This window comes from Leuresthes tenuis, unplaced genomic scaffold (assembly GCF_036924035.1).
Source record: "Leuresthes tenuis unplaced genomic scaffold, fLeuTen1.0.hap1 SCAF_14, whole genome shotgun sequence".
In the NCBI taxonomy this organism is placed as follows: Eukaryota; Metazoa; Chordata; class Actinopteri; order Atheriniformes; family Atherinopsidae; genus Leuresthes; species Leuresthes tenuis.
This window is the reverse complement of record NW_027325368.1, coordinates 17,920,997-17,947,243: the sequence shown is the minus strand read 5'-3', so window position 1 is coordinate 17,947,243 and position 26,247 is coordinate 17,920,997. Positions and strand designations below refer to the sequence as shown.

The 26,247-nt window shown below is 44.2% G+C and overlaps 2 protein-coding genes across 4 annotated transcripts; one reads left to right on the top strand and one right to left on the bottom strand.

Annotated features, from left to right (window-relative positions):
• The first annotated feature begins 451 nt into the window (after positions 1-451).
• Positions 452-11,799, top strand: LOC140268625 (integrin alpha-6-like). Its single transcript, XM_072363556.1, has 26 exons — positions 452-704; positions 4,071-4,198; positions 4,306-4,382; positions 4,495-4,747; positions 4,973-5,104; positions 5,205-5,418; positions 5,505-5,698; positions 5,806-5,903; positions 6,337-6,464; positions 6,543-6,632; positions 6,824-6,885; positions 7,020-7,189; positions 7,256-7,399; positions 7,518-7,630; positions 7,760-7,916; positions 8,007-8,090; positions 8,167-8,246; positions 8,407-8,481; positions 8,568-8,670; positions 8,821-8,988; positions 9,129-9,227; positions 9,331-9,441; positions 9,763-9,861; positions 10,628-10,756; positions 10,965-11,043; positions 11,639-11,799. Exons 1-25 carry the CDS (start codon positions 529-531, stop codon positions 11,031-11,033), a joined length of 3,153 nt encoding a protein of 1,050 aa, XP_072219657.1. The 5' UTR covers positions 452-528; the 3' UTR covers positions 11,034-11,043; positions 11,639-11,799.
• A 704-nt stretch (positions 11,800-12,503) lies between these two features.
• On the bottom strand, positions 12,504-22,836 carry LOC140269371 (uncharacterized). 3 transcript variants are annotated; one of them, XM_072364419.1, is made up of 20 exons: positions 22,717-22,836; positions 22,456-22,537; positions 18,896-21,020; positions 18,199-18,331; positions 17,978-18,098; positions 17,775-17,879; positions 16,726-16,819; positions 16,476-16,631; positions 16,241-16,294; positions 15,787-15,887; positions 15,494-15,622; positions 15,272-15,368; positions 15,127-15,196; positions 14,836-14,966; positions 14,552-14,757; positions 14,310-14,375; positions 13,871-14,072; positions 13,525-13,623; positions 13,197-13,385; positions 12,504-13,060 (listed from the first exon to the last, which is right to left on the bottom strand). In XM_072364419.1, exons 3-20 carry the CDS (start codon positions 20,705-20,707, stop codon positions 12,842-12,844), a joined length of 3,984 nt encoding a protein of 1,327 aa, XP_072220520.1. In that variant the 5' UTR covers positions 20,708-21,020; positions 22,456-22,537; positions 22,717-22,836; the 3' UTR covers positions 12,504-12,841. The 3 variants fall into 3 exon arrangements, with proteins under 3 accessions (XP_072220520.1, XP_072220521.1, XP_072220522.1); XM_072364420.1 differs by lacking the exon at positions 22,717-22,836 and having other exon boundaries at positions 22,456-22,585; XM_072364421.1 differs by lacking the exons at positions 22,456-22,537; positions 22,717-22,836 and having other exon boundaries at positions 18,896-21,038.
• Between the last annotated feature and the right edge of the window lie 3,411 nt (positions 22,837-26,247).

Sequence of the window (26,247 nt, the reverse complement as noted above, 5' to 3'; positions counted from 1 at the left end):
AGCTCCCTTCTTCTCGCATTTCATTGTCCCCGCTTAGCGACACAGATGTTTCATGTCAAAATGCACAATTTGCAGTTGGAGGATGGAACAGCTGTGCACATTGGAAGCTAGGATGTGTTTGGTTTATGCCTTTTCCCAAGAGAGTTTCCCAGCAGCCTTCATTATGGTGTTATACTTGGAAATGTATTGCCAGAGGCTGCTAGTGTAGCCTGAGGCACCATTTTTGGTCTCCTCGCATGTATATTGAAGCAGACTCAGGCATCACTGGCCCAGTTTGATCAGAGGTTGACCTAACCGTTGACCTGCTGCAAACTCCGGACAGTGCATCAACAATTTCCGGCGGGAATATGTAAGTGAGACATGAAGCATTTTGAGGTGTGGTGGGATGATGAGTGTGTGTCAGGAGCGGTCAGTGGGAGGGGCAGCTTGTGAACAACATTCAGCCCTCGAACAGTCGCTCAGTCGCACTCTGCAACTCCTGCAGCAGGGGCAAACCCTTTAACGAGTTCAGGGAAGTTTCCTATTCTAATGGAGGGCTTAATCACACGCGGACTGTGGCTGGTCACCTTTCTTTTGGGATGTGGGCAACTGTCGGCTTTCAACCTGGACACCAAGAATGTCCTGCGGAAGAACGGAGACCCGAATAGCCTGTTCGGCTTCTCTCTCGCCATGCACCGGCAGCTAGATCCGGTGGATAAGAGAATGTAAGAGCCAAAGTTTGTGTATAAGAGGAAATGTGGGTTATTTTTTTGGGGGGGAGGGAACACTTTAATCAACCTCTGTGTGAAAATCGACCTCTGTTACGTTCAAGCCTCGAAAACCCGCATTTGAAACAACCTCCATAGCTGTGTAATTAAAATGTAATTGCAGTTAAGGCGACTTTAAATATATTTTGGGTTCCTACGGTACTCACAGCAGAAGTGAGATCAATCCCTTCTGCTGTGAGACTCACAGGCACCATTTAAGTCAGCTACCGAGTCGCCAGCACTGACATTTGAGCTCAGGTATGTTGCAGGTGGTTCATAACAGCTTTTTTTGTTCCGTTTGTTCCCCTCCTGTTGTAAACACCTGTTGTGAGTTTAACTCCAACGCTATTCCGCTCGTTAATCTTCCCCTCCAAGTTACTTTTTTGGCGAGGTTTGATTGGACTTTAGCAGCTTTTTTGTACACGTGAACACAGCGCGCGGCCACATCCCATTATTTATTTAGGCCTATTTATACCTCTTAGTGGAGCATTGTTTTAGGCGTTTTACAGCCGAAACATCTTTTGCACTCACCGTTGCATGTCATTTTGCTCTGTAATGAGCCAGGCTGTGTTTTTTATAGATCTTAGAAATGGTCCCCAGGTATACATGGGTTTATGAGATTCTTTACAAAGGTAAACACCAAGACATTTCCTCGTAACCGAGACACGGGCTGGTTCCTTGTGTTTATGTCGTCCGTTGGGAGATTAACCAAAAGTTTTTTAATGTACTACCTGTCCAATTTCTTTCCCAGAATTACTTAATCTTTGGACTCTTCCACACACGCATTCCATTGGATGTGTGTGTTGATGTTGGAGCAGTAATCCGTGTTTGTGATGGTGCTTGTACCGCTGTTATAGGCGTGGAATCCGCTCCCGCAGTGGAGCCAGTGCTTGTTTGCGTGAATACACACACGTACGTGGATGTGTGTCTGTTGGGAGAGAGCCTGGTGTGTTGGAAGTGGTGCTGATGCATGCTGCGGCTGAGCGCTGAGGCGTTGCGCTTTGGAAGAGTGTCAGAGAGCACAATGTGCCGCTTGATACATTCCTAGCCTGAAGCAAAAGAAGAAGAGACAGCCAAGTAGATCATTTGTGCTCACCGAGTTTGTTTTCTGTGAGTCTTTGCTGCGACACGTGTGTTGGAGTGTTAGAATGTCACAGCTGACTGTGTTAAGCGTTAAGAGTCACAACCCTGTGTCAGACCTGTATATTCCACAGTGTTTTTTTTAGTTTTTTTTGTCCTATAGGGATAAGTGTTGCATGTCCCTGCAGGAGACGGCAGGTTCTGCATATGTGTCTCTGCTTGCAATGTGAGTGTGTGTAGCATTCCATGCTCCTTCATAATTGTTGTATAGCACCGTTAGTGTTATGAGACCAAGAGGGGAAAGCCCAACCAGCACGAGAGTGGGAGGAGGAGGAGGAGGGCAAGTGAGAATGCAGAATGGACTAAGTGTAACAAATGTGTGTGTTGGAGACGTAAAATGACTCTGGAGAACGGAGAATGGTGGGCAAGAAGACACAGAGGCAGGCTGATGTGGTCAGGAGAGAGCAATAATTCATGAAATGATAGAGGAGGCTGACGTTTATTGCTGAAGTTTGCTTTGCGTATGGGAGAATGTGGAGAGTCAGAGCTGGCCCTATTCCTCAACCCCACAGGCTAGTTAAGGTCGTCCAACATCAAAGAAAAGGAGCTGAAGGCAAGAAAGAAGCGGTAGCTTAAGATATGCCAAGAGGAACTTAAATCATTTCTGCATCTGGGCACTAAATGCCGGCGTTATTTAACCAGTGAGATTCAGTTGGATAACACATGCCATGAACCTCTGGATCTGACACCCAAGTGGAAGTTGATGGGGTGCCCCTGGTTGTTGCTAAGCAATGTTCTCTGCCCGATCAGGCAGCCAGTTTACTGCTGTAAAAGCAACAACACACGTCTCTCAATGGGATGCCTCTCCCATGGCCACGCTACACTATCATCTCTGTTGTCCTGCATAGGCAGAGCTGGTCTGACTGCCACTGTTTGCGTGTGTGTCTTGCGAGCCATTGCACACTGGGGCCCCAGACGGACATACTCTTGTCTCTCTGTGTTAGTCTTAGTACTTCCTGTAGTCCTAACCTGCATGTTGGGCACACAGATAAACAGCTGTGTCACATCAGATGGGGCAGCAGGTCAGTCTTAGCAGAGTGCTGACGCCTCATGTCAGCTTCTCACACTGATTTGTAAATAAGTGTTTCTTTTGGGATTTATATCATAGAGTGGAGAGGTACCTGCCTGAGATTCACTTCTGGTCAGCATTCCTGTCTCTTAAGATATAACTGAGGCTACCTGTCAACCCCAAAGCGTTTTCTCCGTTCAGTATGGCAGAGCACACGGAGACAGCAGACTGTGTGGTATCTAATATCTGGTGTTATTCACCCCCTTATGATTAAAAAAAAAAGAACAAAAAGGCTTGATTGTACATCTCATGGGTGGGTTATGACACAAATGATAGCGCTGTGGTTGTGAAACAAGTTTAAACCCAGTCAGCGGTTGAAAGTGTGTACGCATTTCCGTCTTGCAAAAGAAGTTTGTTTGTACGGCACTAAATGATCTTTACTGGAGTCTAGTCCAAAAAAAAAAAAACATTTCCAAAGATATTCACATTCAAATACAAGACAGCAGTGTTCGGAGACTTCGGAGATGTGAACTGTTACAAAAAGCTATATTTTGGTTGTCGAAAACACATTTGTTGTTCTTTGCTAATTCCTATCATACGTGCCTTTGTCAGCATTCCTTGTGATTCATTCTGCCTCTGCAAGTTAGCTGAATAGCTTGACATCTTCTTCCATTTAGTCTGCATTGCAAACATGCTGATCGCATTAGGCCTTAGCTCTTCCCACTGTCATACAGTATGCCTGAGTACATTCCCTCCCAGGTGCTCCGTGCTTTGTTTTCCAGCTAAAAATGGCTTTGCTTAATCCCATCTGCTGCTGTACAACATTAACTCTCAAAGTTATCGGACAAACAAAGCAAAACGGTCTTTTTGACTGTTCGCATCGGTCTCATTTCTTATTGTAAACCTTCACAGAAGATTGATCCGGAGAACTGGATGCCCACCGTCACAGCCTGGGTGTGGCAGTTTCCCTTCTTCTCTGTCCACAAAGGAAGTGTCTGTGTAGGGAGTGGGGTTCAATACAGTAGAAAGCGTGGTTCAAACATCCCCAGGAAAGCCTGAAAGGGCTCTTTGGAACACAAGTTTGGTGTGTGAATATGGCTTCTGTGTGGCACTGTGTATCATTTCATGTGTAAGTGGGAGACTTGGTTGGATTCACATGTATATGTCTGTTGTAGGCTGCTGGTTGGCGCGCCAAGAGCAAAAGCCTTGAGTGGTCAACGGTCTAACGTGACAGGAGGGCTCTACAGCTGTGACATGAGCTCCACCACCAGCGACTGCACGAGAGTTAACTTTGATGATGACGGTGAGTCGCGTGCATTTACCTTTAAGGGAAATTTGAAATGTTCTCTCGAAAACTAAAACCGCTATCAGAATTCTTCCGTCATCCTCATTCCGTCTGTGCTTGTGTAGAATCCAGTGAAGACTACAAAGAAGACCAATGGATGGGGGTGACTGTCAACAGTCAAGGGCCAGGAGGCAAGGTTGTGGTAAGGCTCTCTTTATACATATGAACATTTCAACTCATTATTACCAACATCATCATTAGATTGTTATAGAGATGTTTTTGCAGTCAAGTGTGCTGTTCTGTTTCCTTGGTAGACTTGTGCCCATCGCTACCAGAACATAAACCCGGGTGCTAATACCCGTGCCATCATCGGCCGCTGCTATGTGCTGGGTCAGGGCTTGACCATCGATCCATACTCGACTGAAGAGGGTGATGACTGGCATTTTTGTAAAGGCCGGAACATAGGCCACGAGCTGTTTGGCTCCTGCCAGCAGGGCGTCTCGGCTATTTTTGATAAGGAGTACCATTACCTCATCTTTGGAGCTCCCGGAGCTTACAACTGGAAAGGTAGTTTTGTGTGTGTGTGTGAGCCATGTAGTTAGGAATATTAACAGGGGAATGCTACTGTCATCAATGTATTTACTCGGCATGATTCTTGATGAAAACTGATGCTTTCTCAGTCATTCGTTTCAGACGACCCCTTCATAAGGGTTGCTTTGTTGTGTGTGGGTTTTGCATACTTTTATTGCAAGTCGTAGCTCATCTCATCTCATCTCCCCTTCTCTTATTAAGGTGAGGTACGCATGGAACAAAGGAATGAGACTCTCTACAACCAGGGCGTCTTTTTCGATGGGCCGTTTGAGACAGCACATCAGAAAGATCTGAATCCTAACCTGGTTCCTGTTCCTACCAACAGCTACCTGGGTAAGAATATCTATTTCCTTCACCATGAGCCCAAACGAGCGCATACTGCCGCTTGACGACGTAAGCAATCCTTTTTTTTGTTGCTGTTTCCTTCTGTCAGGATTCTCTCTGGACTCGGGGAAGCGTTTGACCAAGAAGGGCCAGCTGACGGTGGTGGCGGGAGCTCCCAGAGCAAACCATAGTGGCGCGGTGGTGCTGCTGAAGAAAGGCGGAGACACGAGCTACATCTTGGTTAAGGAGTACATCTTGGAGGGGGAGGGACTGGCCTCGTCTTTCGGCTACGATCTGACTGTGCTGGATTTCAACAAAGATGGGTGAGGTTGCAGGGTGACTGTAATTGAATCACTGTTCTTGTTTTTTCTTACTATACTAATGAGCCTTAAACACTCTTGTGTGTTAGATGGGAGGACATAGTGGTGGGAGCGCCTCAGTACTTTGAGAAGAACGGAAAAATTGGAGGAGCTGTCTACGTCTACATCAACAAGGCTGGAATGTGGAACAAAGTCACACCCACCAGGATAGATGGACCTAAGGACTCCATGTTCGGCCTGGCTGTGGAAAACCTGGGAGATATCAATCAGGATGGTTACCAAGGTGAGGATGCAGTATTTATGTGTGGGCATGTATGTACTACTGTCTGCTGGTCATTCTTGACACCCCCTCCATAAATGAAATATACAAGCACGCTGTCCTGCTGTCAGATTTTGCAGCGGGAGCTCCTTATGATGATGATGGCAAGGGGAAAGTTTACATCTACCATGGATCGGCCACTGATCTCGAGTCTTTGAAAGCTGCACAGGTAGGTATTTTTTTTACACTTTTAATGCAGCTTTTTCACTACTTTCTGCAGATTTTGCAGTTTTGTTACGTTATATGAAGCGGCTTCGGCGTTTTCAAATGTGTGATATGATTCTCGGAGTTCTCTCTCCAGCTCTCTGAACACCTGTAGGTAAAGGGCTTGTATCTTATTATGTGAAATAAAATAGATTCTCTGAGTCTTATTTCATTCTGATTTTACGCTGAAAGTTTTGCTGATTAACCACACTGTCTTTTATAAGTCAAAAAATGCACTTGCATAGCGTCGACCCAGCTGTCTAACAATCAAATCACTCTAATGCATGTTTTTGGAAAAAAGGAGAGTTTGTGTGTCTCTATTTATTTATTCTGTCAGATAACATTCATGGCATAACTTTTCCACCCCTGATCTTAAATGTGTGTTCTTGCTGCTTTAGGTGCTATGTGGCAGGGATGTTGGAGTGAAGCTGTACGGCTACTCTTTGGCAGGGAATATGGACCTAGATCGGAACTCCTATCCAGACCTTGCTATCGGATCTCTCTCTGATGCCGTCTTTGTCTACAGGTGAGTGATCAAGGACATCAAGCTGATCAAGTTTTCATCGTGCTCCCTGAGAGGTTCACTGGGTTTTTCTCCTCACAGAGCCCAACCAGTTATTAAAATCGAGAAGAAAGTCACGTTCTCACCAAGCAAAATCGACCTCAGCGCAAAGAACTGTGGCAACAGTTCCTGGTATGGGGGACCCTGTCTTTCTTATCGTCTGTAGAGGACATTTAATATTCAATCAATGCAACAATCATATTATTTTATCCATTATGTACTTCAATATGCATTTTTACTTTTGTGAAAATCAATCAATCCATCGGTCATGTGCTTAAAAAATGCCAATCCTATGTCTGATTGTGGATAAACTGTGTCCACAGCATGACTGTTAAAGCATGCTTCACCTACACTGCCCAGCCCAGGAGCTACGGTCCCAGACTAAGTAAGCTGAGACACATTTTTTGTATTAGTTGCTTTACAGGAGCAAAATATTATCGTCATTACATTTTCTCCTCATACTCAGTATTTCTTTGACTCATATTCTGCTCTCTTATACCCTTCCTTTGTCCTGTTTAGCGGTGGCATACACCCTGAAGGCAGATGCTGACCTCAGGGGGAAAGGTCTTTTACCCAGGGCCAGTTTCACAAGCCCTTCTGGTTCTGATAATAACTATGAGTCCAAGGGGAGGATCATTATGGACACCAAAGGAAAAGAAGAGTGTATTCAACAAAAACTTGTCGTGCAGGTAGTTAGAATTTCCGTTGGGATAAATGCGATTTGTGTTTTGTGGGTAATTTTTTTGTTCTGTCAGGAAAACATTAGAGACAAGCTACGTGCCATTCCCATCGATGTGTCCGTGACTATTGAGGAGACCAAGCGCAAACGCAGGCAGACCCCAGCTCCTCAACTGCCACCTGTGCTGGACGCCAACGACCAAATGCCAACTCGAAAAGAGGTGTGTGTGCACCAGACTAAATGCAAAGATGAACTCATCAAAGGGCAGATGCTGCTGTAGGTGTATTTTTTACCACTTCCCAGTGCCGTGTTTTCAATGTGCATAAACGTGTCTGTAGGTGCACTTCCTGAAAGAGGGTTGTGACGGGAACGTATGTCACAGCAAGCTGCAGATAAAATATCGCTATGGCTACAAGACAGTCGACGAGGATAAGTTCACTCCATTTGAATTGTGAGAAAATGCGCACGCTCTTCTTTTTCACGTATCATTTTATTATAGCTCCTATCGGAGAAAATCCTCAGAGGGTTACAACATTGAGTCATATATGCTGTTTACATGGCATTCTCCATTTGTTTGCAGGGAGAAGGGTGTGCCACTGATCTTGTTCAACGACCAAAATGAAATCGCCTTGGAGGTCACAGTAACCAATCTGGATGGAGATGATGCACACGAGGCATCCCTGATCGCCCTCTTGCCGGACTCCCTGACCTACTCTGATTTTCATGTTTCACCTGGTGTAAGTCTATCTGCCCCAGAAACCCTCTGCCTCTTACAGTCACGCACATGCCAACTTTTGATTCTGACCGGGACGTATCTTTGATTTCAGGCAAAGCCGGTAAAATGCTCAGCCAATAAAGATGGTTCCAAGGCTGAATGTGAGCTTGGGAACCCCTTCAAACGGGACTCAGAGGTTAGAGAAACTCACTCAGTGGCACTTTCTCACTCATTTTACACACGTGTGAATTGAAAATTGTGTTTGTTTGTAGACAACCTTCTACATTATTATGGGCAGTGTTGGCACCTCTCGCAGCTCTTCTGAACTGGAGATAGATCTTCAGATAGAAACGTAAGTATGCGCTCCTTCAGCACAAAGTGTTCAGATTGCACTGATTGGTCTTAGAAAAGCTGCAGAAATATAATCGCCTTACTTTAACTATACATAATGTCATTTCTGTAGCTTCCTAGGAGTATTTTGAGTTGAGCTTTGTGTAAATTCTGTCTGGCAGGACAAGTGAACAGCAGAAACAAGCTGTCAAAGCCAAGGCAAAGGTGGCCATCATGTTGCAGCTTTCTTTATTAGGGTAAGAAACATGCACACACGCGTGAGCACAAACAGAAAAGTATGCCACGATCCATGCAGCTGACAGTGGATGTCTTGCCTTCCCAGACAAGCCCAGCCATCTCAGGTCTACTTTTCTGGGGAAGTCAAGGATGAGTCAGCAATGAAGACTGAAAGCGACATTGGAAGTCATGTCATGCACCAATTCAAAGTGAGTACAGGGAAGCTGCAAGTCTCCATGATGCACAAATATTTTGTTGTGTACTTTATTTAAATTTGTTATTAAACCAAAGCCTTTATGTCCTAGATAGATCAGTAATATTTCATCCGCTGAGGTAGCACGATGTTCCTGTTTTTACAGATAATCAACCTGGGGAAGAGCTTGACAGACTTAGGCGCCGTCACCTTGAAGATAGACTGGCCAAAGACGACAGAGGAGGATAAATGGCTGCTCTATCTGGTGGCAATCAACTCCTCTGGCAATGGCCATATTGACTGCACTCCCGAACAGATCAACCCTCTTAAGAAGGTGAGTGGAAAAAATAATAATGTCTGGGTTGTTTCTCAGCCTACTTCTTTAGTTTTTGGTTGTTGTTTTTTTTTTTCTAGACAGTTAAAGGTTACGAGCTAAATGAAGTAAGCAAGTGAATGTTTTTGCTCTGCTTAAAGGAACTCTCATCCAGGAGGAGAAGAGCAGCAGAAGCCCCCCTGAAAGATATTGAGGCCACTTTTTCACGCTTAATTGAGAACAAGGAATCCAAAACTCTGGTAAGGCCGCACGACCGGTTTCTGTTGTCTTCCCCTTTCTTTTATCAGTATATTTAAGCGGTAAAAGGGGCGATCCGGTCATCACGTCTTGCTTTGTTGACAGACCTGTGAGAGTGGGGCAAAATGTGTGAGGATCGAGTGCAGCCTGACAGGCTTGGACAGTAATGCAATCATCACTCTCAAGTCTCGCCTCTGGAATAACACCTTCATACAGGTAACTGAGAGGGTTCCTTACTTTTAAGTTGGAGTTAAAGATGAGTTGCAGCTCTGATTTTGTGTTTGAGAAGGAGGCTTGCCATCCTTGAGGAAACAAAATTGTTCTTGACACATTTATGATGCTTATTTGGTGTCCAAAGTCAATGTAAAGGTAGCATTATTGAAACTTGGGCTGTTTTAGTTTTTCTTTCATTTATCTTTTTTGATACTCACCGGTTTGCAGCCCTAACGGGTTTTGATTTTCTCATAATAAACATGAAACATCAAGAACTTTAAACATGATCTCTTCTTCTTCTTCTTTATTTAAAAAAAAAAACAGGATTATTCCAAGATGCATCACGTGGAGATAAAAGTGAAGGCATCTCTGCATATTGACAGCAAAACAAAGAGCGTGCTGCTGCAGAGTGCTGTGACAGAGGTAATTAACAACAAATGGAAAAAGCTTGTATTCTAACCTCATTCTCTTGTGGTTGACATGCATTTTCATACCCCATAATTCATCTAGCTGCATCTGTCTTCTTTGACATCGCCAATAAACACCCCGAACCCAGTCTCTGTAAAGGCCCTGCTTGCCTTTGCCATCACACCGCCTCCAGGTTTTTACAGATGGAGATCTTGATCTTGAGCCACCGAAAGCCTCCCTCATACATTTTCACTTTTTTTTTTCTCTCGTTACACCAAATTCCAATCTGGCCTCGCGAATCTCGATGCTTCTGACTTAAAACTGTTGATTTGGCCACTTCTAATGTTCCTGCCATTTATCTGATGGATTTGTGGTGTTTTTTTCGCCGTCTAAAGATGGCAGCTGTCGCTTGCGTTGTGAGGCTCTTTGCAGCTGAGCGTTGCAAGTTAACAGCAACGACTTCCGAATACAAACAACTCCACACCACTCTGACCGAAGGAGTAGCACACGCCTATCCAGGACTCGACCTTTGAATCAACTGTCTATTCGTACCCATGAAAAATAAAGACCCACATAAAATGATTCGATTCCTTCGTTCGGATTGGAAAAAAATTCTAATTAAATGTACCTGAAACTGAAATGTTTTGCTAAAAAGCTAAAAAAAAAAAAACAGCCTGTCACTGGCTAAATATGTCAACACTTTAAACAGAATATGACATCAAATTGAATTTTTTTTTGTTTGTTCATCTGGTTCAGAGTACCTAACGCTGATGTTTTTCAGGCAAGGCTGACTGTGTTCCCAGAGAGGCGTGCAGCTCAGTTTGGGGGAGCGTGGCGGTGGTGGATCATCCTGCTGTCCATCCTGTTCGGGCTGCTGTTGTTGGCTTTACTTGCTTTTCTTCTTTGGAAGGTAGGACTGATAAGATATAGACCAGGGACACACCACATTCCAGCGAGTGAAAAACTTGTACATTATACCCTTATTGGTAGGATGTGCAGTGAAAAATCCTTGGAAGTTTTCTTTTTTTTTTTTTCACTTTCAAACACCATTTACAAAAACAGCCTTAGGTATGCAAGACATTTCTCACAGACGTTTCTAATGATTTGCCTCTCCTCAGTGTGGAGCCTTTGAGAAAAAGAATAAAGAGGACACATCTGAAAAAGAGAAGCTGACATCAAATGCATAAAAAAGAGAGGGTAAAAATTGCCGTGTCTGCCATGAATGAAACTTTCTCTTCTGGTTACTTTTTGCTGTAAAAGTACTGCTTTCTGGTATTAGGCAGGGAGTGGGCAACACTCACACTGTGACACAAATGCTTATGTAGATGCTGAATGAATATGTCCGCAATAATATGTCTAAAAGATTGGCACACAGTACCGTGTGTATCATCGCATTTGTCACTTGCATGGCTGAGGGAGTCGACGGCTTATGAGCAACGACAGCATTACCTTCTGCTTTGAGGAACACTTTGGGGGCTGGGCTGCATCTCATTGGTCTCTTCTACAGTTTCGCAGTTTATATTGTTACTAGTGCACACAAAGCTGCTTGATCTGAAGGTCTTTTTCTTTACTTTTAAAAGCAGGGCGTAAGAACACGTTTCCTTTCTCCATAGAGGTGCACAGATGGCTCATCTACACCTCTCAATGGACTCATTGCATTTTGGCACCTGTTTGACTGATGGATGTTTCAGCTCACTTGGCTTTCTCTGTAGACCCTTGAATAGTTTTTAAAAAAAAAAAAAAAAAGAGTTATTTTTCACGAATTATCTGCCTTTGTCCTTCTCCTCTGCAGTATAGCTTTTTTGAGCGTGCCAAATATGAAGAGAAGGTACCCAGTTACAATGCAGTTTGGATCAGACGGGAGGAGAGAGCGATAAACGCTGGAAATGGTAACTGGAACAGCCTGGAAAAGAAGCCATGGATGACAACGTGGCACGACAACAAACACTACTCTTAACAGCCAATGAAATCTGACTGCACATAGCCACTGTTGCGTATTGATGAAGCACCAGTTTCACAGTTTTTGCCTTTGCACAATGAGGACTGTAAATATCGAACAAACTAAATCATGTGGAAAACACTTTTGTTTGGACTAAATGCTGGAATCAGACATTCTGCTCCAAGGGCTGTATTTCATTCGATTCAAGTGGAGGAGCTGTTCATGCACAGCTACCGCCTGTAGGGCTTTTGGCGCTTCTTTGGTGCATTAAGTTTTGGACAAGGGGCTTTGCAGGTAGAGAACTTGTAGTCATTTTGTCCATTTGAGTGTTCTGAATTGTATTTATTGAGTACCTTGTTAGCTCTTCTGAAAGGCCAAAGAGTAATGTAATGCACACACTGGGGACTTTACTGAGATGCTAGTTTCAATTTCTTTAAGTACCCCCCCCCTCTCCTTTAACAGTTGAATCATTCATTTTTGCTCGCACTCAAAGTGCCTGAGATTGTGTGGATTTTGTAACTTATGTGAAAGTGGAGAAAGTCCTTTGTAAATATACTTCCAAGCCACAGCAAAAGGCTGCAAAAATAGAGCCTTGTTTCTTAAATAAATCTTTTTTTTAAAGTGTGAAATGTGTCCTGTGTTTAAATAAGGCCACGTTGACTGAGAATATAAAACAGCAAGAAGTTTTAAATTATTTATTAACACATAAAAAGACATTTAGAGCAAATACCTGAGGGCAGGAATCGGCACACAAATTAAAATCATTCTACAATAATTTAAGATTAAAAACGTTATGGTAAGACGGGTAATTCTCACACACTTGCCAATGAAATACACTTAACTGCTGTTAGTTTGAACTTTGGTGCTGGAATAGGAGTTTGAAAATCCTTTTAATCCCATCCAAATGTCTGCATCTTCAATATCTATTAAGATGTGACAAACAGAATCTGTGGAGTCATTTCTGGCCGCTTCTATTGGTTCAATAGAACAAGGTTGGAGTTTAGCTCCATGTGTGACCCTCATGCTGGTGCTGCACCCCCCCCTCCCCTTTTCCCTTTATAAGAGCGACTCAGTTCGTATAGTTTTGCCACTGCGTCCGATGTCTTTCATAGACTTCTCGTCCGCCATCATCCTCGCGTTCTCTTTGAATTCACCTTCCTTTTCTGCATTGAGCTTCCCGTGTTCTTTCCTCTGCTCTTTCTCCTCGCTTTTCTTCATGTCCCGCAGCTTCTTCTTGAGGGCGGACCGGTCACTTTGATTGGTCACACCAAGAGCCTTAAAAAAAAAAAAAAAAAAAAACAGTATTCAAATCTCAATTATGAGAGTTTAAAAAGATCCGAGAATGAAAATTCATGCAAGGTTCCGCCAAGGTTAAACTGAGCTTCAATATTTCATAAGATAGTTTCCTCACCTTAAGCTTCTGACTGTCCATGTTGAGCAGCTGTGTCCCATTTACTCCTTTGGCAGTAAACTCTGACATGTACTGATCCATGTTCATGGCGCCTAACCACAGACACACCTGCTGGTTGCTCCACTCAGAGACCGGACGGCTTTGCCACCGATTGTTGTTGTTGTTGGGAACTGGATAGTCATCTAGAGTCTAACCAAACACCAGAGAAGACAAAAGGAATAGAAACTGTACCTAAAAAGATAGCACTCTGGATAACTGCCTTGACAGAGTGGTCGACAGGGAAAGATGGAAGCAGAAAAAGAAAAAAGGGGGCAAAGGACAGACTCACCTCAGAGGAGGAAAATGTGCAATTGTGAGAGTGTCCAGAAAGGGAGTGATCAGAGACATGGCCCACCATGCTGGAGCTGCCCACAGGAGATCCAATACTCTGGAATCAACAGAAAGAGTCCTGGGCCACCTACATACTCCATATCTGCTACATACTTCCCCATGCACTTATTTTAAAGTGGACTGCCGTCTCCACTTTAAGAGAGAGTTATTTAGAGGCAGTTTTAGCCCCAAGGGCTAAGATAGGACGAGGCGGTCCTGCTGAGAAGGCTGCCATTACGTACTTGATGCCCTTGCTCATTCAAATACTAGCCTGCAAACCATCAAAAAGAGCTCTCATTTCTCACCTGATCTCTTCTGCCCGTTGTGGTCAGGTAAGGCAAACTGCTGCTGGACACAGACCGCAGCCTCTCCCTGCAGCTCTCCGCTTCCTCTTTTTCTCTCCCCCTCTCCCCAAACCAGGGAAAGGGAAGGCAGGAGGGCATAGAGGTGACCGAGCCCGATGGAGACACTTCAGTGGGCTCGTCGATCAAATCACCACAAGATGCCCTGATGACAAGTAGGGGAGGGGAAAAAAATAAATGTTAAAAAAAACAAAAAACATTTAAAATCAAGATTTCATACCATGTATTCCCCCCATAAACAAATTCAAATAAAAGCATGCAAGTAGAAATGATTTTGAAGGGTATTTAATACCCTACTCAAAGACATTTTAAGTCTAATGCCCATTTTTAATGACAGTTAAAGGTCAGTTGTATTTTCTGTTGTGCACCAGTGACGTCTCACCTACTGTTCATGGAGCTTCTGCTCCGTTTCTCACTCCTCCTCTTGTTGAGAGACTTGCGGAGGCCGCTAAAAAGGATGAAGAGTTTGTTTTAATTAATCTGAAAACAACAGCTGTAAAATGCCCTCCCATAGCACTGTGGCAAGTGCCCAGAGGCTTGCTCTGAATGACGGGGAAAGCGTGACAGATTCTAAAAGGTATCATGATCCAAAATAAGTGACAGAAAGAGACCGACATCCTCCACCTGAAGTCAGGAAATTTCCGTTTGGATTTTCTGGACGTGACGGTGTCAATGATGAAAATGGGAGGAGTCAGGAGGGAGCTGGTGGGAGGCTGTGGGCTAAGGGCAGAGAACGAAGTAGCACAGGACGGGTCACTTCTGCTGCTTTGGACCGTTGTGATAACAGGCAGCGATTGGCTCTCCTGGGGTTTCAGGACCACTTCTTCGTGCTGCAACACAAAGCACAAGGACAGGATGGAAATAGCAAGTTCGACATAGTCGTCGGCACATCTTTCACCGCGTCTTACCTGTTTTGTGAAGCTCTCTCTGAGTTTGTCCCGTGAAGGTGGGTGGCGCTTCGCCTTTTGAGCTAGCTGAGCTCTGGCGATGTGAGCGCTCGAGTCTAGTCGTCCTGTATCAGGAACTGGAATATACCAGTCTGACACAAAGATTGCTTCATTCAAGAGGTCTGAACGTTATAGTCACATGTAACAGCTTTGAATTCATTCATTCAACTGGATCCCCACTAATTCATCCAAATTATCAACAGCCAGAAGCACTGAAGGAGAACTCTCCAACCTTAAAATCCAAATGCTTACCTGTGACCGAGGAGTCTGCAGAGGGGTTTATTCCCTCCGGATCAGCGTCTTGTCCCTCTAGCTGTGCCCTCTGCGATAAACAGTATAAAACAATGACAGCGAAACGACTTTGACATACAGCCACTCGGGGATTGAGAAGTCTCACCTGGATTTGCAGCCTTTCAACAGTCTCTCTGTGTTGTTTCTCTCTCTCCTCCATTTCTCTCCTCATATCCATTTCTCTGTCCTCCCTCTCCTCCTCTCTGAAATACACAAGTGAAAAAAAAAAAAAAGTGAAACGTGAGGGGAAACACCCTTGAACACCCAAGCTCACAAAATACACTTGTGATTTCATACTGCCTCAGAGTTTACAGGATTCCATAAATACCTGCTCTGGTATTCTCGAACCAGTCTCTTCGCCTTACTGTATTTGATCTCCAGGCTTTCGGTTTGGCTCTGGGCATCAGCTAGTCGCTGGCTCACAACTCTGCACAGCGTCTGGGCCTCCTGCCAGTATCTGATAATGAAAGAGAATCTCACCAACACCTTCTTTACCAACAATATCCTCTTCATTCTGTTGACTGAAGCCTTTGAACCTCTTAATCGGCCGGATAGTTATGACAAAAATTTAATAAAAAGGATAGTGTGTAGTCAAGAAGCACTGCCTCTCCACCAACATACTTCTCTAGTTTGTCAGCTTTCTCCTCTCCATCCTCTGCTCTCTGCTCCAACTCAGCTCTCTGGCTCTCCCAACAGGCCTGCCGCTTCTCCCAGGCCTTTAACTGGCAGATAAACGGCAAAATGATTATTTCTTTATAGGTGTGACAGGGAAAACCGAAACAATGCGATACAAGAAATTACACAAAGAAAGAACACGTGTGGAGTGATGAAAGCCAGAGTTTTTTTTTGCCAAGGCTTTCACCAGCCCAATTATGTCACAGTGGAGATTACATCAAGGCAAAGGCAGGAAAAGCAGGGCTGGAACGAGGTCCGTGTCCTAATAACTCAACACCGAGCCATCTCATACACAGTTAAATGGGTCAGAATGTTTCCAAATCTGGAAACAATGGTAGTTTATCACAATGAGTAGAGTTACCGGTGTGTGTGAGATCTCGAGCTCCACTGAGCGACCTACCTTCTCTTTCACATGACGAAGTTGGGTTGTTCTGTTTCGTAGTTTTGACTGAAGCTATAAAACACAGTTAATGGAAGGGAAAGCAAATACATGGCTGAGTTTTGGTATACAGTTTCTAATGAAGGACAAAGATTTTCCTTGACAATATTTTTTTTTCCTCCCTCTCTTGCATTGAAAATATATGCTTGTAAGAGAATTTCTGTTTTGAGACTTTTAATGGATTCAGAGGGAGTACCTGCTGGTATTTGAGACAGAGCTGGTAGTTGTCCAGACTGGACAAAACAGACGCATCCTCTTCTTCTTCTTCATCATCCTCCTCTTTTTCATCTTCAGTGACCCTCTCTGACATATTATCCTCACTCTCCTCCTCCGCACTGTTCCTGTTTTCTCTCTTCATATAATCGACAAACACAGAGAAACAGCACAATAGAATCAAAGTCTTTCTTAGGGTGACTCAACCACACCTCTCCTTTAGGAGAACGCACCTTTTTAGTTTTTGTTTTATCCATTTCCAGACTCTCATTGATCAGCCGCGCCACCTCACTCTCCACCCCCTCTTTCTCTCGACCAATCAAAAACCTGCAGCAGAAAACACAAATCGATCACAGCTGAGAGCAATCTCTTCCCTCCCTTATCACACGCGTGCAGATCGCCCGCACAGCAGACATTCTGACTTTTCTAAATGTGAAGCACGAGTGTTGCAAATGATGTTAATGATCTCAAATTGAAACCAATGCAGTGAGCCTACATGCACACCTGACATTTTGATTTTGGCTCAGTTCCATCAAGTGTCCCTGCAAACGATGAACGAGCATTTAAAAATACAGCAGCTCCCCGAAGCATTAAAATGTCCTTTTAAGAGAAAGCGCCACACTTACGAATGTTTGATTGAACAACTATCTTTAAATTTTTTTAATCGATATGTGAGTGATTGGAGGATAATCTGAATCTACTGTAGTGTATTCTTCAGAATTCTTTTTAACAGGAATTCAAAGTATCTGTAAATCTGTTTATTTTACAATCAAGGTGTTCACAGAGAATGGCTTTTTTTTCCTCTTTAAATGCAAAGAACAATCCCCTCAAACGACAACTGGACTGAACCCATTTCAGTGAAAAGTCTCTCACAGAAGAAAAGTATTTACATTTTCTTTTCTTTGTCCCTCCGCTACATATATTGCTTTATGTCTTGAGTGGTTATAAAAAAAGATGCTCCTTTAAAAAAAAAAAAAAAACATATGTAAAGAATAGGGAGGAAAAGTTATATTTACCACCGCCGTTTGATCTTTAAATAACTTCAATTCTGTAACGAACTGTTAGAAGTCTTAGAAGGCGCGTCTATTAATCTTTTTTGACAGTTTTTAAAAGTGACGCATCTGATAAAAAGCCAAGATTGCGCTGTGATCACGAGTTTGCAAGGAAAATGGTAAAGACTGTGAGCTCAGCCATACTTCCAAAGCTGTCCATCAAGACACAGCAAACCTTCTACTGCCTGGAGAAAAGCAAATTGCATGACATCCACCTCACGGTTACATACTTGACCAGGCCCGAGGTGTTCTTAAGGACTGTGGCTGCGAATAGCTGGGACACTCCAACCAAAGTCACGCCATCCACCTCCACTATCTGGTCGTTCACCTGAATCCTAACACATGTGAACACATCCAGACAAAAGAGGTCATCCTGTTATAGTGAATTCATTCAGCCTTCCAGCACATATAGGAAACTAATGTGGAGGCATACCGTCCATCCTTCTGTGTTGCTCCTCCTTCAGTAATTGTCTTGACAAAGATTCCCAGTTTTTCCAGTCCCTGGTCAGCCCCTACACCCATTCCTATGATACTGATTCCCAGTCCATCCTCACCTAGAGCCGGTGGGAAAAAGGATTGTTATTTGCAGATTGTTGAGACACTAGAATTTTAGGCATTCAGCTATAAGAGGCAAACCAGGTGAGACATACAGACCCTTTTGTATTTCCACAGGAAAAACATCCATCCTGTCAACTCTCTTTTCCAGCTCAAACTCTGCTGAAGCGGACACTGGGTCGATGTCCTCATTGTGTCGGTCATATTCTGCATTGGAGTAGGTGCTGTACACCTGAAAGACACCATTTATTGTTAAAGTCTCTCCACTGGCCTCAGCTTAGATAGACACTGATGACAAAATTAGGCCTGCTGAAAATGCTGTTGTGTGTAATTCATATCTAATAAATGGGCCAACTGTTAACAGAACCATCTGCAGAGATTGACACCACAAGGAAACTGTTTATGCCTGAAAATCTGTCAATGAGAGTGTGAGACGCGAGAGATTCAGGAAGTGTAAAGTCTTCCGGAGAGCATATGGCACCAGCATAATTATGGAAGCGCTAAAAAGTGTCCTCACACGCAGTTTCCTTGTGACATTACTGCTACTACTGCTGACTGCTACTATAAGTGTTACGATGCAGATTCACACCAAATGCACAGGATTATTTTTCTGTGTGTTTATGTAAAGGCAGCTCCAAGTCTGGTGCTCACAAAGCCAGGCATGTGAAATCTTGTTTTCTAACCCTCCCTTATGGGTAGGAAACATGGCTTTGGGCTAACGTCAAAACAGCTGCTGGAACCAACGGCCGTGCAAAGGTAAAATGAAGATATGTATATATATATATATTTCTTTTACCTTGATTGGTGCCACAGAGAAGCTGACTTTCCTCTTTACAACCTCAGGTGCATCTTTATCCTCCTGAAAGTCCAGTTCAGGAACACCAGGAATTTCCTCAAAAACAAGCAGATTTTCTGTACGCAGGCGGCTTTCCTGCCTTAGAGATGCTGAAAGCTCAGGATTTGATTGAGAGTCCTGATCATACACAAAAGCCTTGTTTTCGATCCCACAGATTACTGCCGCCCCTGGTTGGTCGTCTCCTCCATCATTACCCATTCTGCATGCCTCAGCGACGGGCTCCTCATTCAGCTCAGATGTTGTTCCTTCCTTTCCCACACCTCTCTCCTCTTTTCCACCCTTCCTCTGACTTTGTGAAGGGTCTTCTTCTTCTTCACCTTCAGCCTTTCCCTCGTCTTGCATCACGACCCTCTCAACGCTTTCTCCTAATCCGGTGTCTGTCTTTTCCTCCCCGCCGTCTTCTTCTCCTGTTGACTTCTTCTCAGTTTGTGCAGTGAACGGTCTGTTCTGCTCCTCCTTTTTACCCTCCCATTGTTCATTCGCCTGCTGATACTTGTCTCCGCTTGGTTCTCCACCATCCTGAGTTACTCTTTTCCATTGCATGTCTTCTGTTAACTCCTTCTGGTGATCTGTGGAAGCGATCGGCCCATCTTCCACTCCTTTGAAGTCCACGCCGTTTCCCAGCAGATGAACAGGTACTGATGTTGTTTCCACAGTGGGCTCCTCAAAGACATTGTCCTCAAGGGCCTCCTCACGTTCTTCTGCAGCTTTGTATGTATGCTTTTCCACGTCACCCTTAAGCCATTGCTTGTTGTCCTTCGACACCCTCTCCGCCTCGTTCTCGTCACTTTCTGAAGACTCATTCTTTATGCTGACTAGTTCTGCCCTCAGTGTTGCCTCAGGAGCTGAGCACGGGTGAGGAGTTGCTTTTTCTCCCCTGTCTTCCTCTGTTTGTGACACTGTGGTTTTATCATGTGTGTCATGAGATGAAGGAGATTTGTTGGGCGTCTCCCTGGGGCCATCCAGTGCTGGAGATTTAGGGCACCTTGTCGCTGAATGAGGCTTCAGCAAAGAAATATTTATTATGTGGTTTATGGATTTGTCTTTATCCAACCCATCCTCCTCTGCATGCTTCTTTTCCCCACTTGCCTCCTCCTCCTTTTCCACTTCTTCTCTCCCGTCCGCAGCCCCCTTGGTCCCCCTATCAATCACAGGCTTTGATACCTGTCCTCCACCATCTGTCATCTTGGCCTCAAACAACCTTCGGGTTACGGAGAACTTCTGAGCCAGAGCAGCTCTATCGATATCCACTTTGCCCTCGGCTCTTGAGGGTTTTCCCTGCAGAGACATTTCTCGGGTAGAGATACTGGTCAGAGTGCTCGTAACAGATGAGGAACTGATGACAGAACGTTTGGATCGCAGGAAAGGAGAAGTTTGGAGTTGCAAGCTAAGATTTGAGGGAGTAGGGAGAGTTGTGGAGCAGGAACTCAGGACTGGAACACTATCCTGTCTTGATTGCTGGCTGTCCATTTGTAGAAAAATATTATCTCTGATCTTGGTCCCCCTGGTGCTTTGGATCCTTCCTCTGCTGTCTGCGCTGCTACTTCTGCTGGTGTGGGACATTATGGGCTCTGACAAGCAGGACAACAGCCTGTTTGGGTGCACAGCAGAGTGCTGAGTGGCAGCAACAGTTTTGGTCCCCGACTGTAAACAGGCCCCGGTGTCAAATGAGCATTTGATAGCATGGAAGTCAGACTTATAAGTAATCCTGTGAGGTGAGGCACTTCGGCCTCTGATGTCTGTCCGCATCATCTGGGAATAACTCCTCTCTGAAGTGAGAAAAAACTGTGGAGAAGCTGTGGACGAGGCTTTTTTTCCTGCAATAATAATAAAAGTAATAATAATAAAAATATGCTGAGCAGGTAGGCAACGTTTGACAAATTGCTGGTACCGTGGAATGGTTGCAGGAAGGCAAGGAATGCTTTACAATAAAGCTGGTGTTTCAAAAGTTTCCAGCAGTTGTCTGATGAGAGCAGAGAAAAGAAAAGCTCTCGGTGTTGGAACCTCTTTGTCATTAGCTGTCCTCAGATAGAGATTCTTCTATTCGTCATCGCCATCTCTCCTCCTAAAACAGTGGAGAAAGAAGAGGGCAATACAATGCAATCATTAAGGTGAACATGCACAGGTCACAAAATGAAAGATTCGTCCAACTGGGCTTCTTAATTTGTTTAGCAATCACCCTCGGAACCCTAATTAGATTCCTTGAAGCCGAAAAGAAAAACTCCTCAAATCTCTGTTGCAACTGAGACCAACTTTTATGCACGTATTGTCAGACGTGGAGTTCTCTCTCTTTATTAATAATCAAACTCACTGTGCATTTGGACGGTTTACATTACTCAGCAACGTGATAAAAACCCAAAACGCAGCCGGCAGACGGACTCGTCTGACACAGGTATTCACAATTACCTTGTTCACCGTGCCTAAAAGACAATTGCTAAGTGTGCGTTCATGTGCCGTCGGAAAAGTGGGGGATTGAGGACACAGTCACGTAGTATCTATCTATCTGTCTGTCTGTCTATCTGTCTATCTATCTGTGTGCATAAACGCATTTTTACACCACTCTTGTAAATTAACAGTCAGTGTGATTTCGCTCCCCTGTTGCTCAGCTTCAGAATTGATGAGCCAAATGTGAGGCAAACTGTTGTTGTTTATCCAACTTGCTAAGTTAATTAGCAAAATCAACTTAACCTCAATAAGATGTATTTGCTCATTCCTGTCGTAAGCGCACACCATGTTCGTAATGTCGGGCCCGTGTTTTTGACCTGACGTTCACCTGGACGATGAGACTTCCGACTAAAACTGTAGCCGATATAAAATAAATAAATAAATACAGGGTCAAAATTAAAATTTACGACAGCGTATGAAGGTAGCAAATCTCTCAGACCGTTATGAACTGCGCGCGCAGTTTAAAGGTCGCGTGCTTCAACGGAAGGTTAGCGAAATAATCAAGTTGTATGATATAAAGATAGCCATTTCCTTACTCTGGTCTCGACAGTTTCGTGTTGCCGTGGCGGGGTTGTCTGTTTGCAGTCAGACGGTGGTGACGGCTCTCTCGCTGAGATAAATACAGACAGATGGCGACTCATGTCTCCAAATACCGTAAATGGATTATCCCTTGGTAATCCTGTGTAAACTACTCCGGTAACTGTGAAACAGTGGTGGTGAGTGGGTACCAGCACTGAATCAAGGCAACCTTCATTTGAAGAGCTAATAGTAACAAAGGTATCTTGTAATAAATGTACGTTTAAGAAAGGAGTCTTATTAGGTGACTTATTTGTTGCAGCCTTTTTCGTACTTGACAGTTCAGTTTTAAAATGAGTTCAGAATGACCACTGAAGCAAGCATTGTTCTAATCGCACTGTCTATCATAACAAACACTGCTTTCCTCGTTTTTTTTTTTTTTTGCCTGCCTTTCTAAAGTGGACAAATTTGACAGCATATATAGAACATTGCAACCTAAACTTCTTTAAAGGATGGAGGTCACTGGCACGTCCACTTACCTTTAACTGTCTCCCAGCCTGTAGATATCCACATTACATCTCCGGGGCTCAGAGGCAAGCCTCATGTGAATGTTTTTTCCCCCTGTGTGCATGATACAGGTTAGTGCAGCCACCCAAATCTCCCACTGTCTACCTGTGTGCCAGGCAAACCGAAGCAGTGATGCAGCACCTGCTGATTTATGTGTCTGCCTGCCTGTGTGTGTGTGTGTGTGTGTGTGTGTGTGTGTGTATGCCAGTGCAGTGGGTGAGTAGGTTCAATACCTATTGTCTGTCTCTGAGGCTTGCTTCTCTTGCAGATGGACTGGACTCCGCTGGACTGGACTGATCCACGCAGAGCCGAAGAATAGTTCTGCTCGCTGTGACCTGGATCTGACTGGAGACCATTGTCCCAGGTGGCACTGGGACCTACTTGATATAAATACTGGCCAATCACAAAAGCCTTCTTCTGAATGAGGCTAACCGTGAGAGGGAGGGAAGGAGGGACAGTGAATCGAAGCAGAGATGGGGGGAAAAAAAAATCGAAGGAATAACGTCGAGGTGGGTGGAAAAGTAAAGTTAAAAGGTAGAAGCTGCAAGAAGGAGAAGGAGGGAGAGCAGATGAAGCAACAGAATGAACTGAAAATGTGAGAGACGGTCATGAGTGGAGCCTCGCAGTAAATCACAAGCTTGGCATGCAGTGTTGAAGAAAAGCGAATTCCTTGCGAAGGATGTGAAATAAGATGAAAAATACATGGATCTTTGTGTGTGTAAACATAGCCTTTAATTTCTGTCACCAGCAACAGGTCAACTAGACTTTAGAGAATTCAGTTTTATTCCTCCTTCCTCAAGTTTACATGTTTTTTTTTTTCTTGTCAATTAATGAATTTTTTTCAAATATTTGGAGACTGTGATAGTCCTAAAAACGGGGCCATTGTGTCTGGGTTTGTGGGTCGTCATAGCGATCGAGCTGGTGTGTTGCAGGAGGAGCGACAATGAGCCTATTCACAATTTGGGAAGCCGCACTATTTAATGAGAGTCAACAAGTCACTGTCAGTGCTTCTATTTCAATACAGAAGACAGATTTGTTACAAGCTAACACATATTCCTTGCAATTTCCCCTATGGATTTCAGAAGAAGCTGACTTCAAATGCTTCATACTGGTGAGCCTTAACATTATGACCGCCTGCCTAATATTCAGATGTCACCCGTTGCCATGGTTTCGAGGGAGTTCCGAGGCTTGACGAACTCCTAAGACTTTTTGTCGTGTCCTTTTAACTTTATGTTCCATTTCGCAGGTGCTGCTATTAAAGCGGTTAATGAGCGTACTGCATATCGACCAGAAATTATGGGATTTAAAAAAGCCACATTAAACAAATTGGAACCCCTATTTCAACCGTGTCCCTTGTGCACAGAGATGCGTCCAGATTGACTGAACTCTTTTGATGGTATCATTTACAGCAGGCCATGGAAAATGCAAAGTCTTCACACATTTTCACATCTGTTGCCCATCTTTACTTCTGAGAGACTCTGCCTCTCCAAGGTGCTCTTTTTAAAAAAAAAAAAAAAAATCTTCCAATCATGCTACCTGATTAGTTGCAACACCTTCTTCCAGATGTTGCTCCGTAGAAGCCCTAGTTTTTCCAGCCTATTTGTTGCCCTCATCTCAACTCTTTTTGTTATTTCCATCAAATTCAAGATGAGCTAATGTTGCTCATGAAATGGTAAAATGCCTCCCTTTCTTGGAATTGGAGTTCTATATTTGGATATAACCTAATATATCGGTATGTCAGTGCACGGATATGTAGAAAAAAAATCCAGCACCTGTGTGGCCTGTGGCTGATTTTTACCTTTTCAACCCTGTTTGAACGAGCCACTCCTTCTCAGTTTTGTGAATTCAAAGACCCAAATTTGAAGAAAAGGACAGATGTTATCTCTTTTTTGTCTCAAAGTTGTCGATATCGGTGTGTGCATGAGAGTTTCTGTCATGTAGGCAGCATTTGGCAGGCGCTCACGACGCATATGGTCACCTGTGCAGTCGACCATATTTCCAGATTCTAACTTCCACAGGGAAATCACGCTCAGTCTCATGAACATTTAAATGCAGACGCTCACACTCTCCCTCGAGCCGGCACACAGCTGGGTTGAATGCACAAGCGGTAGTTTAAAGGAGAAAAATTCAGCTCTGCAGGAAGTTGGTATATTTGCCTTGAAGTAGTTTGATGTGACTTATTTTTATAGCCCAAACGTGCTGCAGATATAATCGATATACAATGATACTGCCACCCTGTGTTTAGATGTGTGTACTGCACATGGAGAGAGAAAATCAGTGATAATTGTATAATAGTGTGCAGATTACTGTGATGTGGGGGGGGACTATAAAAACTATTCCACAGCATACAGGGATGTGTTTTAGAGTGAGGCTTCACTGAGAGTTTCAGTTGGTCTTTCACAGGCCTCAAATGGACAAAGAATTTGTTTAGATACGTCTGCTCCTATGACTCAGTGACTGTTTTTTTTTTTATTCTATCCAGCTTTATTTAGGCTTCGCTTCACCTTTTTTCTCCTGAACAAAGAAACGTCTTAAAAATAGCACATAAGCCCTCGTGGGACTTAAAGGTGGAGACAGCTGGCTCCGACACACTTCACTGTAACAGTCTGGTGAAAACTTGCTCAATCGCCCTCCGGTGTTAGAGTGGTGCGTGCTGTGTGGCCGTTTAGAACAAATGCAGGGAGGCAGGCGTAAATATCCACACACGTGTGACTGCAACAGGTGCGTACATGCAGCCGTTTTCCACCTGATGCAGGAGAATGAAAAACTTCAGCGTTGTCATGGTGCTGGGTGAGGAGAGAAAAAGGTTATCTAATGCAAAGGAGTTTGTGATGGAGCAGCAATTCTCATCCGTCACGTCTCATTCATCCCGTTACAAACGGTTCAGGTCCCCTTCCTTTAGTCTGACCGCACGTGCTTTTTGACCACGGGCCAGTCTAAAACTCCTCTTCCCCTTGTTTTCCCTCCTCTCGGCTGCCCTCTTCCCGTTTTCAGACATGCACTGGAAATAACCGCCCTGCTCCTCTTCATCCTCCCGTCCTTCTTCTGCTGCGGTGGCTGCAGTCATCCTGGTGACAGGCTGCATGGCTGCTGCTCCCGCTTCGCGCTCATTGCTCGGGTTAAAGGAGAGCGGGTGGAAAGATTGCTTCTTTGTTGCTGTTTCTACGTAATTTCGCATTAGGGATCCTTCAAGGCTACAGCAGGCGCTTCTGGCACATAAAGGCCACGGAACACAGAGGCAGTATTTATGCCATCTTGCCTCATATGGCTGGATTGATACTGACAATACTCTGATTTGGCTCCTCGTGTTTTCCCATCTCCCATGTCAACCATGATGTTTGGCGACTGTGTTCAAGAATAGAACTATTGTGAAACCATTTTTGACCATCTGTTGAGACATACCTTATGATCTGGTGCTCTTGTAATATTATGATAGATCTTAAGAGTTAATTCTACTCACATTTGTTTAAAATTTGGGGGAGATTCGTCACGATGACGTCTACATCTACATCCTGACGGACCGAACTACTCGGATGCTGTGAAGCTGCTGTTGTACAGCTTCTTCTCCCCTCTGTTGTTTCCTTGGCATTTGTGGTTCTTCATTATTACACTTGAATTATGTTCAACCCCGCGGCGGCGGCGGGCGTCACGATGCCCCGGCTCAGTGTTCTGAAGCACATACATGGTAGTGCGACCACCCATAAGCCCAGCCCTAATCTGTATCCCTCCCTTTATTCCACATTACAGCTGTTTCCCACAGTGCA